Source organism: Neophocaena asiaeorientalis, unplaced genomic scaffold (assembly GCF_003031525.2).
Source record: "Neophocaena asiaeorientalis asiaeorientalis breed wild unplaced genomic scaffold, Neophocaena_asiaeorientalis_V1.1 scaffold198, whole genome shotgun sequence".
Classification (NCBI taxonomy): domain Eukaryota; kingdom Metazoa; phylum Chordata; class Mammalia; order Artiodactyla; family Phocoenidae; genus Neophocaena; species Neophocaena asiaeorientalis.
In genome coordinates this window covers 5,904,280-5,921,736 of record NW_020175221.1, presented here as the reverse complement: position 1 = coordinate 5,921,736, position 17,457 = coordinate 5,904,280, and the positions used below count along the sequence as shown (strand labels likewise).

At 36.1% G+C, this 17,457-nt stretch overlaps 1 protein-coding gene across 2 annotated transcripts in view; it reads left to right on the top strand.

Moving 5' to 3' along the window:
- Nucleotides 1-17,457, top strand: part of GPBP1 (GC-rich promoter binding protein 1) — a 71,207-nt gene that overhangs the window by 17,300 nt on the left and 36,450 nt on the right. For both annotated transcript variants that reach the window (XM_024765346.1, XM_024765347.1), the window contains exon 3: nt 16,122-16,241. In XM_024765346.1, the coding sequence (XP_024621114.1) occupies nt 16,179-16,241 (63 nt within the window). In that variant the 5' untranslated portion in view covers nt 16,122-16,178. The remainder of the gene's footprint in view (nt 1-16,121; nt 16,242-17,457) is intronic.

The window sequence follows — 17,457 nt, the reverse complement described above, 5'->3', positions numbered from 1 at the left end:
TTCAGCTTTTTTAGTTTGTTAACTATTGGTTTTGTGAATTTGCTTCTTTTCACTTACTTTGTTTTAAAATTATGTGTAGAAGAGTCTTTTTGTTGTTTTGATTTTGTTATTTTTAGTTTCATTGAATTGTGGTCAGATAATGCTGTTTGTAGGTATGTTTGAAATTTATTAAAGATTTTTTGGTGGCCTAAGATGGGTGCTTGAAGAAGATATACTTTCTGTATTTGGGGGTTTAGTATTTGATATATAAAATCTGTGAACACCTAAATGAGTATGGCTTAAATATTCTATACTCTTACTAATTTTTTATCCATTAGATTTTTATTGGACTGAGCAAGGTGTGTTCAGGTCTTCTATGTTTTTCTTGTATCACCTGTATTTTCTGGTTTATAAAAGTGTTTCATTGTTATTGGGTGCATAAATATTAGAATTATCTTGCTAAACATACATTTCAGTTATAAAGTGTCTGTCTTTGTCTCCTTTAATGCTTTTTAGTTTGAACGCTACCATAGCAGTACACTAACTGATCATTTTCTTCTGCATTGTCTAATCTGCTGTTAATCCTATTCAATGTTTTTCATTTCAGATATTACTTTTTTTTAATCTTTAGAAGTATCTTCTATATCTTCTGTTTTTCCTTTGTGTTCCTATTTTCCCTTTCCTTAAACATATAGTTGATTTAATGCCCTTGTCTGCTAATTCCATCATATCCATCATTTCTGGATATCTTTCTATAAAGATAGATTTTTTTCTTGTTATCGGTAGCATTTTCCTGCAGCTCCCCGCCTTTTTTGCATGACTGTTACTTTTTGATTGAATGCTGAAAATTATGAATTTCATTTTGTTGAGTGCTAGATTTTGTTGTTGGACTTTGCTTTGGGAAACAGTTAAATTGGAATTAGTTGAATCCTTTCAAGAAAAATTCCATGAGAAAATTTATACAAGTAAAACATTCAATTTAGTGAAAATCCTGTAGTGTTAAAATTGAGTTGGCAGGGACTTCCCTGGTGGTCCAGTGGTTAAGACTCTCTGCTCCTAATGCAGGGGGCCCGGGTTTTGATCCCTGATCAGGGAACTAGATCCCGCATGCCGCAACGAAGACCCGGCGCAGCCAAATAAATAAATATTAAAAATAAAATAAAATAGACACGTTTCTGGTAAAAAAATTAAAAAATTTGAATTGGCATGCAGACTTCTACTTCTGGCTGTGATGGACTAACAGGCAACCAGATAACCAGATTTACCCACTCATCTGAGAAATCTAAAATGTATGAAACAGGCTTTTAGATATTGGTTGACAGGAGGTGGTCAATGTTATAAAAGCCCCAGCTCATTGCTTGAAGAAAATTAATAGGTTACAGCACAGGGAGGGTGAATTCAAACATAGTCTGGTGGTCTTAACTAAAAGTTAAGGAGACAACTGAAAATTTGAAAAGGTCAAAGTAGGTAGAATTTGTGGGGCAAAGTATTGTAATAGGAAACTTGGCAGGAGAGATAACTCAGAAGGGTCCACTCAAGGCTTTGACTTAGGACTGACCTGCACACGCGTTTGTAAGTGACTGAAGCCGGGGAATAGAACCACCAGAAAGGGGTAGGTGAAACAATTCCAAAGATTTACATAGGACCAGTAAAAGTCTTTGTTTCCATCAGCCTCCGTGGAAAGACCACCTAATAGATGGAGCACAGGCAGTAAATGGAGTATAGGCAAAGTCTTGAAAAGGATTAGCTCCAATTAGTGGGACAAAAATTAACTCTAGACTACAAGCTTTTCTGGACCCACCCTAACAAAGATTTTTGCAAGTTTGGTAGGTGAGTAGTTCCAGTATTTTAATTTGTAATTCTCTTGTTATGAGAATAGCAGGGCATCTTTTCCTGTTTAATTTTTTTATAGACTCACAGAAAATGTTGGTCACTGGTCTTTTTCTTCCTTTCTTTTTTCTTTTGGCCACACCATGCAGCATGTGGGATCTTAGTTCCCTGACCAGGGGTTGAACCTACAATCCCTGCAGTGGAAGCGTGGAGTCTTAACAGCTGGGCCACCAGGGAAGTCCCACTGGTCTTTCTCTTTCCTCCTGGCTGTTAGGAACTGTTTGAGAATGTATTTATCTGCCTCACACTTGATATTTTGGGTATAGCTTTCGTGATTCAAAATACTTTTTCCCTCAGCACTTTGATTGCTGTTTTGTTGTGTTATAGCAGGGGATCTTTAAGAATTTTGATGCATTCTGATTTTTTTCCTTCCTTTACAGGAGTGTTCTCTTTTTATCTCTCCCGAAGTTGCTCTTTATCTTTGGGGTTCTGAAAATTCCATTTTGCTAGTTATTTCTTGAATTATTTGTTTCCTTTGTGTTCATGGTTTTTAGTGGTCCCTTTCCTATTGACACTTTCCTTAAAATGTTTGATTATTATTTCATATTCAAGAATGAGGTGATAAAAAGCTGTTTGGGACTTTTGTGTATGTGAGCATTGTTTATTGAATGACCGTTATGTTGAAAGACTCTGAAAAGCCAAATATCTTCGTGGCGTCAGCGCTCATGTTAGCTCTTTATTTGGAGAATCTACCCCGACTCCTTATTTTTTTTTTTGAATGATAGTTAGATACTCTTGTGTGCATTCATATACCAGGCAGCAAGCAGTTCTCCAATTTTTTGTGGACACACTTAACTGGGTGTTCTACAGTTGAATTCAGTTAGGATTTTCTGACACCAATTACCTGGAGTTACTATAGACCCTTTAGTATAGACCCTGCAGATTAAGGGCTCAGTCCCATAGGACTGCCCTTCTGCCCCCAATTCAGATACCAACCTCAAGTAGTAGATTCCCAGGTTACCCACACTTCTGTCTGATCTGGCTGCAAATTGGAGATTCCCATGCCCGCAAAACCCTCCTCCATCCTTAGGTTCCATGTTTTGCTGTAATGGTTTACAGAATGCAAGGAAACACCACTGTTACTGGTTTATTCTAAAGGATATGCTAGAGGGCACGACTGAACAGCCAAATGAAGAGGTACATAGGGTGAGGTCTGGAAGGGTCCCTGTGGAGTTTGGGGTGTACCACAACCTGGAAGCTCTCTGTACCCCTTCCTTTTGGGTTTTTTACAGAGGTTCTAGTACCTAGGCATGAATGGTTAAATCACTGACCTTCAGTGATTCACTCCAAGTTACCAAATAGTTCTTGGAACTTTGTTCCTGGTTTTCTGTTCAAAAAAATGTTTGCATTGAATATTTTTCATTAATTGTAACACACATGCACTAATGTGCACAAATTTTAAGTATACAGCTTGATAAATTCTCACAAAATGAACACACAATGTTAACACCATTTACTAGCATCCTCAGATCTTCTCTGTGTCCCCCTCATTTCCTAACTTTGAAATGTTTTTCATCGTTTCTCAGCCTTCTTAGCTCTCCACATCCAGTCATCTACTATCAGCCACCTGTAGATTGTTTCTGCAGTCTTCCTCTCTGCCATTTTTTCCCCACTCCATATCCATTGTTACTACCCCCTTATTTATATATATTTTTTTGAATTTTTTCTTTAATTGAAGTGTAGTTGTTTACATCCTTGTTGTTTATCTATTTTATATATGGTGTTGTGCATCTGTTAATCTCATACTCCCAATTTATCCCTCCCCACCTGCCTTTGGTAACCGTAAGTTTGTTTTCTATGTGAGTCTGTTTCTGTTATGTAATAAGTTCATTTGTACTGTTTTTTTAGATTCTACATATAAGTGATATAAGATCATATTTGTCATTCTCTGACTTATATCACTTAGTATGATAATCTCCAGGTCCAACCATGTTGCTGCAAATGGCATTATTTCATTCTTTCTTACGGCTGAATAATATTCCATTGTGTGTGTGTGTGTGTGTGTGTGTGTGTGTGCATGTGTGTGCGTGCGCGCGTGCGCGTCTCCTTTATCCTTTCATCTGTTGATGGACATTTAGGTTGCTTCCATGTCCTGACTATTGTGAATAGTGCTCCTATGAACATTGGGGCGCATGTACCTTTTCGAATTAGAGTGTTCGTGTTTTCTGGATATATGCCCAGGAGAGGGATTGCTGGATCATATGATAACTCTTTTTAGTTTTTAAAGGAACCTCCATACTGTTTCCACAGTGGCTGCACCAATTTACATTCCCAGCATCAGTGTCGGAGGGTTCACTTTTCTCCATACCCTCTCCAGCATTTATTATTTGTAGACACTCTCTCTGATGATGGCCATTCTGATCAGGTGAGGTGATACCTCATTGTAGTTTTCATTTGCATTTCTCCTAACACTTAATGATGTTGAGCATCTTTTCATGTGCCTGTTGGCTGTCCATATGTCTTCTTTGGAGAAAAACCTGTTTAGGTCTTCTGCCCATTTTTTGTTTGGGTTGTTTGTTTTTTTTTGTTATTGAGTTGTGTGAGCTGTTTGTATATTTTGGAAATTAAGCTCTTGCTGGTCACATTGTTTGCAAATATTTTCTCCCAGTCCGTAGGTTGTCTTTATGGTTTCCTTGGCTGTGCAGAAGCTTATAAGTTTGATTAGGTCTCATTTGTTTATTTTTACTTTTATTTCTATTGCCTTGGGAGACTGATCTAAGAAAATATTGGTACAATTTATCTCAGAATGTTTTGCCCATATTCTCTTCTAGGAGTTTTATGGTGTTATGTCTTACATTTAAGTCTGTAAGCCATTTTGAGTTTATTTTTGTGTATGGTGTGAGGGAGTGTTACAACTTTATTGAATTGCCTGTGCTACTCCCTTACTCTTTTTCTCTTTACTTCCATTTTTTATAAGAGCTTTTGAGTTTGGCTTTTATATGGTAGTTTTTAGAAAGTTGAGGGAAGCTCTTTTCCATTGGAATTGAACTCATGAATAGTCCTTTAAAAAAATTAATGAAACTTTTGAAAACATTTGTTATGAATGGGTGGTAATGGGAACTAAAGTTCTAGATTTTAATATTTTCCTCTCCAAGTGATTTACTGAATCCTCCCCACCCCCTTTATTTTACAACAAGCTACCAGGTTTATTTTCTGAAATTACATTTCCAGACATGTAATTGCAACTTTAAAACTTCTGAGTACTTCCCTTGCCTGCTAAATGTAGTTCAGATTTCTTATTCCTGTGTGCTGTTCAAAGCACGCTGCTTACTGTCCCCAGAGTATTTTCTCTACTCGGTTTTAGATATACCTGGCGTATTAAGTGGTGTTTGGTTGACCTGTTCATTACTGGCTTGATGTGTTGAGAGTATAGTGACTAGATTCATTAGTTCAGATATATTTGTAGCAGAATGGTTTAGTACCATTTAGAAAGGAAGCCTCCAGTAGTTTTAAGAGACCTGTTTAGAGATATTCCATGCTTACTCTAAATTCTTCACACAGAGTGACTGATTGCTTCAGATTTTTTATTTTTTCGAATTACATTACTGGCCAAGGTGCAGGGGCAGGTGGGGAAGAAACAGTGATAAATTCCATTTCCTTCCTGCATCAGTGCCGGAGAGGGTAGTTTTGTTTTCTGCTTAATTGAAATAAAACATTAAGCATTATGGTTTTGTGTCTTGGGCTAAATAAAATAAGTTTGAACATATTAAATAAGAAGGACTATCTTTGACTCTTAAGGGATGGTAATTTAGAAGTTTCTTGATTGTAGTATATAATACCCTGGTTTTTAAAAAAATCCAATTCTACATTATATGAGACATTGTCAATTGTATCCAAGATATATTTTTTTTAACCATAGTCATATGTACTTACATTCTTTTTTGTTCATGTTGATATTCCAGCTGAATTAAGTCATCACTGGGATTTTACATTGTTACAGCAGTGTTTTCTCAAACACATGGTTTAAGAAACACATAGGGTAAACCAGTCATCTCTTGCTGCAAGGTTATTTTACTTGATAGTAAGTAACTTAAAATTTTTTATATTAAAACATACATGGATATTTTGTAGTATAATGCAGAAATTTCATGAGTTTGTAAAAAAATAGGACTTGAGGATGAGTTATTTTGATTACTTTCTGAAAATACATTTTGGTGGGGCAGGAGAATGGATTTATTATTAGCTTTAAGTAATTTCTGTGGGAAAGTTTGAGAAATATACTGGTAGTGAACAAAGAACATGGCTTTTGAGGCAGAAGAATCTGAGTTCATATTACTGGCTGTGTAGCTTAGCGGTAAATTATCTCTCCTGATTCTGCCCACTTTTCAGAGAACATATCTAAGCTGATCCCAGCATATATATTTTTTTAAGTGTATATGTTTACTCTGTTTGAACCCTGATAATGTTGGCACTTTTCTTATGGTTAAATACTTCAGATAAATAATTTGCTTATACCTTTTCTGATAAAGGAGTTGAGGCAGCAACCTTGTTTTCCAGTTGTTAACTTGTTAGCTGTTAGAAGGAAAACTGCCCTTGATATTCAGTGTTTAGTACTTGTTTTTGCTTACATTGGCTGTTTAGTAAATGAGTTGATTCGAATTAAATTTTATGACATTTAGTCCATATTGTTTGCAGTATAATTCTGAATTAAAGTTTACCTTTAAAAAAAATCTTATTCAGGGATGACTTAAACTGTTTAGTTTTGTGAGGGAAAGAGAAGCTCAGTGAGTAAAAATTTGTTTATAGAGTAAGGCTTATTTTTTTGTAGTGGTGCATTTTATATGAAAATTAGGTCAGCTCATTATAAGTTTTAGAGTACTTCAGTTACATTTTGTGTATTATACCTAAAAACTTGAGAATTGAAAGCATGCTGTTTCCAGTAATGTGTTTTTCTCCTTAAATAAAATTCTTTTTTGTAGGGGTGAAAGTAGCAATTTTCATATGTAGCAATTTAACAAGTAATAACAATTCTCATAACATTCCTCTTCTTTTTTTTATGATTTTTTTTTTTTCATGTAAGTAAAGCATAGAAAGTTTCTGAACAACTTAATGAGGTAAGCTGAAGGGGATAGGGGGTCTAACAAAATTCCAGGTTAAAGGAAGCATTAATAATATGAAACTTCTTAAAGGATGGAAATTTCTAGTAGTCTAGATTTGTTGTGAAATTTGCTCATGCTGTTTTATATTTGAGTGTGTAATCTGTAATTTTGAGTTTGATAACAGAAGATATTGGACACTGTGTCATGACCAAAACTGCAAAAAAAAATAGTAAAGTAATAGATTATTTTGCTTCCTTTAGAGGTCATGTTCCATAGGCAAGGATTTTTTTTCTTCTTGGTAAATATTTATTACAGTATTTACCATCTTTTCCTGATTATCATTACTTTAAGTGCTTGTTTAAGAACAGAATTCTAGGCCTTGCTTAAGACCTGTTGAATCAGACTCCATAGGGGAGGGGCCTCTTACTTTTTATTAGGGAAGTCTGGAAATTACCTAGTGCTTACTAAATACTAATAAAACTTTATTAATGGTATTGCAGTAGTGAAGCAAACAAAACTGAATGGAATAAAATGTCTAAGTATACTTTTCAAAAGTTAAAAACATGACTCATAAAATTATAGAATAAACATGTTAGTGTCATCATTTTTAAAAAATGATTTTTCTTGACTTGTATAACCTGATTCTTGAAGATTATGGGCCAGTTGTTTTAGTACATGTAATGTCTCTCAGGTTAGCTTTTCTCCTGTTGAGACAGGCTGTGCTTCTTTATCTTTGGTTAGGATATTATAAAAGTGAAGTGGTGCTCTGTTTTGCTCATTGGCACGCAATTTCTGTTTGTTCTGTTACTGATGATTCACTTTGATCTGTTGATTAAGGATTTCCCAGGCTATTTGCCAGGCCATTTCACTGCAAAACTGTAGTAACTTTTCTTTTTTGAGGTTCTTAGAAATTGTATAAATAACCTCTTCCTCCTAAAATTTTTCAGTGTATGTATTCATCTCTCTGGATTCACATGTTTTATTCAAGGGCTTGTAATACAGCACTTTTATTTATTTTTATTGAGGCAAAAGTCACATTACATGAAATTGACCATTTTAAAACGTATAATTCACTGACATTTAGTACATTCACAATGATGTGAAACCACCAGCTTCACCAAGTTCCAGAACATTTTCATCACCCCAAAAGAAAAATCTGTATCCATTTAGCAACCAGTACCCATTCGTTCCTCCCTCCCAATAGTCCCTGGTTGTCTCTGCTTCTTGTCTCTATGGATTTGTCTATCCTGGATAGTTCATAAAAACTGGGATTTTGCAACATGTGATCTGGCTTCTGGATGTGTCTGACTTCTTTTTCTTAGCATGTTTTCATGGTTAATCCTAACAGAATGTGTCTTTTTCCATTGAATACATACACAAGTTGTGTTGAGTATGATGTTAGCTCTGGTTTTTTCATAGATGTTCTTTATCAGGTTGAGTGTTTTTATCATGAAAGGTTGTTAGATTGTGTCCAGTGCCTGTCTGCAGCAGCTGAGATGATCATATGGTATTTTTCCTTCATTTTGTTAATGTGGCATATTATTATTATTTAAAAATTAAAAAAAATTGAAGTACAGTTGATATACAGTGTCATGTTAGTTTCAGGTGTACAGCATAGTGATTCAGTATACATACATATAAATATCCCTTTTCAGATTCTTTCCCTTATAGGTTATTACAAAATATTGAGTATAGTTCCCTGTGCTATATATAGTAGGTCTTTGTTCATTACAATGTGGCTTATTATTGATTGAGGATCCCTTTTTTTTTTTTTTTTTTTTTTTTGCAGTACGCGGGCCTCTCACTGTTGTGGCCTCTCCCATTGCAGATCACAGGCTCTGGACGGGCAGGCTCAGCGGCCGTGGCTCGGGGGCCCAGCCGCTCCGTGGCATGTGGGATCTTCCCGGACCGGGGCACGAACCCGGGTCCCCTGTATCGGCAGGCGGACTCTCAACCACTGCACCACCAGGGAAACCCGAGGATCCCTTTTATGCCACCAGTTGGCTTTGGCCTTTGGCTCCCTGCTTTGCAGATTCTCTGCTTTTGACAGTTTGGTTATATGTCTTAGTGTGAATCTTTTTGTGTTTATCTTTCTTGGAGTTTGGTTAGCTTCTTGGATATGTATATTGTGTCTTTAGTTAATTTGATAAGTGTTTAGGCATTATTTCTTCAGAGATTCTTTCTACCCCCCTCCTTTTCTCTGCTTCTGAAACTTTCATTATCTGTATGTTGGTGTGCTTGATGGTGTCCCACAGGTCTTTTTGGCTTTGTCCAGTTTTCTTTTTTTTCTTCCAGCTCCTTAGACTGATAATTTTAATTGACCTCTTCAAGTTCTCTGATTCTTCTTTCTGCCAGCTCAGATCTGCTGTTGAAACTGTCTAGTGAAATTTTCATTTCAGTTATTGTACTTTTTGGCTCCAGAATTTGTTTGGTTCTTTGCTGTAATTCCTGTCTCTTTAGTGATATTCTATTTGTGGAGACATTGTTCTCCTGGTTTCCTTTAGCTCTTTGTATTTAAGACAATTGATGTCTGTTCATCATCAGGGACAGTGTCTGCTAATATCACAACCTCCCCTCCACGTTCCCCCCCCCACAGTGGGCCATACTTTATTAATAGTTTCTTTGCACGCTTTGTAATTTTTGTTAGAAAATCGAACATTTTGAATATTGTAATTTAGAGACTTTAGGAATCAAATGTTTTTTCTCCCCATCCTTGGGGGTTGCTTGCTGTGGGTTTGGTTTTGTGTTCATTTAGTGACTTTTCTAAACTATTTCTGAAAGTCTGTATTCTTTGTGTTGGTTAGTTTCTGAAGTCTCTGTCTCTTAGATTGCGATCACCTAGTGTTTTGTTGTTGTTTGAGATAAATAACATTTTAATGAGATTTAAATTAATGCAAAAAATCCATGATGAACAAAATATAAAAGTTATCAGGGTCAATATAGTACCTTGTCTCAAGGTTGCAAATCCTTCACACATGGACCAAGCCAGAAACCATCTTGGTGCTCACAACACCATCTGAGACAGGTTGCAGCCTTTAGTAAGGCTTTTCTAAAGGTTCAGTGGTTACAAAAAGTAGTTTCAGTGCAATACAATAGCAGTTTTATTTCAGCTGTCCATGGATACTGCTGTTCTCCGAGCTCTTCAAACAAGAGCCATCTTTACCTTGTCAGCTAGTGTTTTGTTGCAGATGCATGCCTGGAGCCAAAAGGGAATGAAAATAAAGGGAAAGGAAAAAAATAAGAACTCTTCCACTTTTTTCTTATTGGATCTGTGTTAGGGCATTTCTTTACACACTGTTTATAACTGTCTTAGCCTTCATGTACTGGTTTTGCTGAACCTAATGATCAGCCAGGGGTGAAAGCTTAGGACCTTCTCAGGTGTTTTTTTTTCTGAGCATGCCATCTTGCTCTGAGCGTTGGTGTGGTTTTCTCATTTCCCTTATAGGGCATGAGGGAGTTTGTTGCAATGCCATAACTCTCCCCCACCCTCCAACCAATTCCCTCTCAGCCTTTTCTGCCAGGCTTTGGGTGTGCTATTCACTGAATTGTAAACCTCTGTCCTTGGCAGGGGGCTCTGCATTTGCCTTACAGTGTTTTGGAGGATTGCTCTCTGCTTGACACATTTTCCTTCCCTGTTAGGCAAAACAAAGGCAAGTGCCTCTCGGTCCTCACGTAGCCCCCAGACAGGTTTACACAGACAAACGTAATTCTGTGAGAATAAGGTCTACTCTGCTCACTCTGGAACCAGAGACCAGAGCCCTACACTGGGTCTTCAAAACCTCCATTTTGCCCCGGAGAAGATGTGAGTCAAGGGCAAGTGAAAATGCCATAAAGCTTTACTATCATTTTAAAGTTTCCATTTTCTTGATTCAGTGCTGCCCTAATTGTTGTAAACCTTTGACTTTTTCAGAGTTCTGATAAAGTTGGTTCTGACAGATTTTGCTTGATTTTTTGGTGTTTGTGTGGAGGGGTAGGCTCTTGGAGTTCTGTATTTCACCATTTGTGTTGATGTCCTTCCCATATATTTTCTCATTTTTAATGCTCAAATTGTCCCTGATTTGACCAGTGGGAGCTCACTCAAGCTGGTTTCTGTGTCCTTTTGATATTTCCCAGTCATTATTTGGACACTTCCTTGGTTTTTGCCACAAAAAAATATTCCAGACTTACTTTGTCATCTTTTCCTATCCCTGGAATCAGCTGTTCATTTCTCAAAAAAGCCCTGGTTTCTTTTATTGGAAAATGGTTTTTAGAAGACAAGACCTGGATGTTAAGTATGCTTGTTGCTATTGGAGTGTCACTATGCTCAGGCCTGGCCTGTTTAGTGGGCAGAGCTGGGGGAGAGGAGGGATACACACACACACACACACACACACACACACACAACCAGAAATATTTATCTTTATGATATATATGAATATTAGTATTTATTAATATGTGACTTGTGTTAATCGTACAAACACATCATTCACTCTAGTTTTCATCCTTTCCATTATTAGTTACTGTCTTTAACAGTATGAAACTTATTAGCTTTCATCATTCTAAATATATTTATTTGATGGTTTTCCTTGTATATAACCAATTTTTTATTGTAGCCCCAGCTGCCACTTCCATGTGGATACCCTTCTCTCCCTGCTTAGTCTTATAACTCCTTATTCTAGCTGCTTCCTTTCTACTGCATGGATGCCTTCCTCACTCTTTTTGGGCTCATTGCCCCATCCCTGGTTGTCCCTTCATGGATGTCCTTTGTTGCTCTGCTTTGATGCTGATGTCCTGTGCTGGGCCAGTTCCATGTGTTGATACCCTCTCATCCCTACTCTGGCTCTAACACTTAGTTTTAGACCCTTGGCTCCTTTGCTTTGCCCTGTATAATGGCTTTAGGCCTGAATTGGGAAGAAGACTACTTTTTAAAGGAAATCTGTTAATGTATTAAACTAAGCTTACTAAAGGAGTATTCCACAGGTTTACCAATAAGAGAACTAAAGATGACTATGAATAGTGGTCTTCTGGTTCTTGCCTTCCTAATGAAGGAATGTTAGCTGTTTAATGATGGAAAAACTTAACCATACTCAAGGATTGTTATAAAACCATTATGGTGGTGAAGGGTACTAGTTTTTTTTCTTTTTTCTTTTTTCTTTTTTTAAATAACTTTAACATGTTTCTGGATGAATTTTATAAGTTAAGTAAGTAGTAGTTATCTTAATTTTAATGAAGAGAGGAAACTGAGACTCAGCCTAGTAACTGGTTGAACTGATTTGAATCCAGGCCTGTTGGACTCTGAAGACCATGTTCTATTTTTCTTTTTTTAAAAAATATTTATTTATTTTTGGCTGCGTCAGGTCTTAATTGTGGCATGTGGGATCTTTTGTTGTGGCATGTGGGCTCTCTAGTTCTGGTACAGGCTCAGTAGTTGCGGTGTGCGGGCTTAGTTGCCCCGCAGCATTGTGGGATCTTAGTTCCACAACCAGGGATCAAACCCGAGTCCCCTGCATTGGAAGGCAGATTCTTAACCACTGGACCACCAGGGAAGTCCCCCCATGTTCTTTTTTTAACAGTAATCTGTATTCTGCCTCTAGTTAGAATGCTTTAGCCATTGGTTGATTTGGGGTGTTTTTGATAGGCTTCGTGACTTTTAAAGCTTATTTATCTGAAATATAAACCGTTATAAAGATGTAAGTTTGATGCTCATTCTTTGGCACAAATTTTGTGGATTCAGAAGTAAAACATTACCAGAAATAGGAAAGTCCCATCTATTTGTGTATTTCTTGCCGAAGTATATTAGTTTTCAATTCAAAGAACTGTATTTGGGACTTCTAAGTAGTTAGTGGTCTTTTTTTTTTTTAAAGTCAGGCATGTACACTTAGAACATATAGAGTTTCGATTTGGGTTATTTCAGAACCAGTGTTCCCCTGGTGGATTTTTATTATCAGTGGTGAACAAGTTGTAAATTGGGTGAGATGAGAAATTAGGATTTTCATACTGGCAGCATTTTCCCCTCCCTCCCTCTTTCTCTCTCTTTCCTTCTTTCTTTCTACATTCTGAGGTACGTTAGGTTTCAACATGATGAAATTTTGGGCAGGGGGGCTGGGGAATGGACACAGTTCAGCCTATAACATACAGGGAGAGGAAGATGGAATGAAATCAGATGGCATAAAGCACAGTTAAAAGAAAATGGAGGGGGAAAGAGGCGGGGATGGTGGTAGTGGAATGAATTGGGAGATTGGGATTGACATATATACAGTAATGTGTATAAAATAGATAACTGATAAGAACCTGCTGTATAAAAAATAAAATTCAAAGGAAAAAAAAAGAAAATGGATAGGGTTGAGCTTTTAAACGTTAATTTGCTTTTATATGTGTAGGGGGTAAAATTTCTTTTCTACCTTCCTAGGTTCTCTGGCTGGGGCCCTGTAAATTAGACTGAGGAAAGACAGATTAACAAGAGAAAACAAACAGAAGTTTATTAGCGTGTCCTCACACCTGGCAGTATTTAGAGATGAGTAACTCAAAGAGATGAGTAGAATTTGGGATCTCTATACCTAACTTCACAGGGAAAAAGGATACTTAACAGAAAAAGCAAGTGACTTTTGAGAAGAGATAGACAACTGGGTCCTTAGGGGTTTGTGGCAATGTCTGCGTTTGGTGGTGCTGGATTTTGTTTGTTTGTTTCCCAAAAGGAGAAGATGAGAGTTACTCCAGGGGACGAGATTAATAAATTCTTTTGGGAGGCTCTGCTTTGAGGTAGGTAAGGGATTTCAGGAACTCACATGCTTTCAGCTCAAAATTTTTCTTATGTCAATGTGGCATATTTTGGGGATAGCATATCCTGATCCTTTCACACACTTGTATAAATGTCCTAGTATTAGCTAGTATTGCTCTTTACCTTTTTTCAGAACAGGAAAACCTATGCCATTAGCTATCCATGCTTTATTCTGTAAGAACTCGATTTGAATTAGAATTCATAAAGACATTGCAGAAATAGAGACAGTAGTAGTAGTTTGCCTCCTAGGGATAAGTTTTAGAATATAACTTCTTATTTAACCATCATTTGGGATGAGACCCTGTATAAAATGAAAAAGCTTTAAATTATTGTTTATTTTATTTAGGTCCTTCGGAGTTTCTGTGAATTTTTATTTGGAACAAGTTATAAAAATAATTTTTCATTCTCATTGAGTTATTGGACCTATGATTTTAAGAGTTTCCAACAAAAATTTTCTAAAAAGTTGTTGGAAAAGTAACATCCTGTCACAGACACCTCAAAACAGTATTTAGCTTCATGTCAAAATAGATAATAAAAATTTTTATACATCCTAAAACACTTGAGTTTTCATTTTTATTTCAGAAGACTTTAAAATATAATGTATGGTGGTGGTAGAATTAGAGCTCAAAATGTCCACATTTTTGTGTAGTTCATTTTGATTTAGGTACAGTCTTAAAATATTGCATTTGTTTCTTAAGTGTTTTATTGGTATTGGTAAATTGTATCAGGGTTTTTTTTGTTTTTTTTTTTTCCTTAACCTTTCTTGTAATGAACCAGTACAGTTTGGGGTAGAAGTAGAATGTTTCTGTAGTATCTTGACAATTTTTAAAGTATTGTAGGAAATTGGTATGACAAATTCTGCCATGGCACTTACTTATATTTGAAAGAATTTTGAAAAAGGAAGACTAACAATGGTATTGATCATTTTGCTTTTTAAAGTTCCACTTTTGAGATTATTATGTAGTTGTAAATATGAAACATCTATTAGTAAACTTAGACATTAATGTTCAGAAAATCTGATTTCTTCATTGACTAATATGTAAGCTCTATATTGAAATGAGTACAGTTGCCCAGTTGGCTTCTCCCTCATTTTAAAAAACTGAGTTTACTGTGTTTAGATTGGGCTGGCAACTTGAAATTTTTATTGATGCAATTGAGAGAGGCTTCCAAAAAGTTAAGTTTAGAATGCAAGAGCAGTGGATACCCATTGTGATGATTGTAATTTTAAAAAACCTTTTAATTATGGAAAATTTCAAACGTGTAAGTAGAGAGACTATACACCTACTTCTACTAACATTTATAAACATATGGACAACCTTGTTTCAGTGACACCTGTATTCAGCGTTCCCTTTTTTTTTAAAGAAGCAAATTCCAGATTTATTGATTTAATTGCGAAGACTTCTGTATATGTCCTTTTATTACAGATGACCCTTGAGCAGGGTGGGGGTTGGGGTGCTGTCCATCCATGCGGTTGAAAAGTCTGACTTGAAAAGTCAGAAAATCTTTACAGTTGGCCCTCCACACCCGATGCTCCACATCCTTGGATCCAACCAACCTCAGGTCGTGAAGTGCTACAGTATGTATTTAGTGAAAAAAAAAAAAAGAAAGAAAAATCCATGTATAAGTGGACCCTCACAGTTCTAAACCTTGTTCTTTAAGGGTCTACTGTACCAGCATTGCACTAACAGTCATCACATCTAAAGTGATTAGTAATTTCTTAAAGTCATTTAATATTCAGCTCATGTTCAAATTTTTGACTCATAATTTTCACTTTTTAAACTTGGTTGAGTAAGGATTTATATAAGGGCCACATGTTGTATTTGATTGCTCTGCCTATGAAAGCGATTTATTTGTTGAAGAAACCAGATCATTTGACTCATCGTGTGATCTGCATTTGGTGGATTACTTCCTTCATTTGTCCTTTAATTTGTTTCTCTATGTTGAATTTCCTGCAAATTGTTAGTTAAATCAGATTTCAGATTCTGTAAGGGTTGGCGGCAAGAGTAACTTGTGCTGTGTACATAGATAGTGCTGCATACATCCTGTTGTGTCACATCAGGAGACACTTGATAACTCATCTATTTGTGATAAGACTATTGTGATTAAAAAAAATAAGCATCATTGAGATAGTTTATAATAAAATTTTCCAGTTTTAAGTGCACAATTTGATGAGTTTTAACAAGTGTATAGTTTGTACAATCATCACCACAATTAGGATAAATACTCAATTACCCTTGAAAACTTCTTCCTTCCCTTTGTAGTCATTTCCGTCCTCCCCAGGCCCTTCACCTGCACTCTGCTGATCTAGTTTCTGTCACTATATTTTTGCCTTTTCTAGAATTTCATTATAATTGAAATCTTGTAGTAGTCAGATCATTGTAATTTAAAGGACGTATAAGAAGATAATTTTGGCCAGGAGCTGTATAGATCTAATACCTTCTATTTTTATACGACAGGGACTTGCCATGAGGTGTTGAAGCCTTGTTTCGCTGAGTTGGAGAGACTGGACCTAAATGGCGCAGCATGACTTTGCTCCAGCCTGGCTTAATTTTCCTACCCCACCATCATCAACAAAGGTATTTTTTCTTGCATCTCTCTTTTCTTTTTGTCTTTCTGTCTGCCTCTGTTTAGTTCATGTTCTACACAGATGTAGTTAAACTAAAGCTTAATGTTTTTGTCATAAAATACTTTTTATATTATTTTCTAAGTTATTTTATATTTAATCTGTTGGTTTTTATTATTTAAGAAGTCAATTTTCAATATACCATCAACATACTAAACCATTTACTTCAAAAGTTGTCTTTTGAAAGCTCTGCATTTTAAAATTCAAACCAGGTAAGTACATTGCACATTACTTTTGCATCTTACCTTTTCCTATACTATTCTTCTGATAACTTGCTTTACTTACTTTCCTATAGATAATGTTTTTTTAAAAAATCAGAAGTTTTTGAAGTCTTTTCTTATAATAGGAAGACTTCTTTTTCAAATAAATGAGACTGTGAATGGCATATTACTCAAATTTTAGGAGTTCTGAGAACTTTGCAGTGTTGTTACGTATAAGGTGACTCACTAATTTAAAAATGTTCATTTTACATAACCAAAACAGAACATAGTTTGTATAAGACTTGCTTGACATTGAAATTGTCATCCACTTACAAGGCATGCTAAGAGGGACCTTGAAATTGATTAGAATCAATCTGTCTGGCTCCAAAGCTGTCTTCCACTTTGTTTTCTCCATAGTGCAAAGGAATCAAGAGGGGGTCTTGATCATCTGCTTGCCTGTTAATCAAGCTCTGCCATGCTAAGGCATTCATCTAGGACCTTTTGGGGGTACAGGCAGTTCTTATAGAAGAGTTTACTGAAACAGCTCTTATAGGAACAGTTTTACAATTTGGAAAGTTGTTCCCCAGTAAGGACTTGTCACATCATAATATATTGAAGAAGCTGCATTGGAGAGAGAAATTCTCCTGGACAGGGGAATTTTAAAGTTTGAAGATGGCTTTTAATGATCATGTGAACTGACTTTATTTTATACAGATGGTTCTCTGGAAGGTTAATTGGCCTGTTTTCATGTAATTAGTGTGAGCCTAGACTAGAATCTAGGATGCATTTTCTATTCTGTAATATTTCCATAGGACTCATTTTGGAATTTCGTAAAATGATTGAACATTTCATTTCATAGACATAAAGTGGATCATAGCTGTTAGGAAATGTAGACTATTACTGAGAAGTAACTGAGATCACTTCTTAGTTACAGACTCTGCCCCCTTTCCTCTTCTGTTTAGGTCTTGG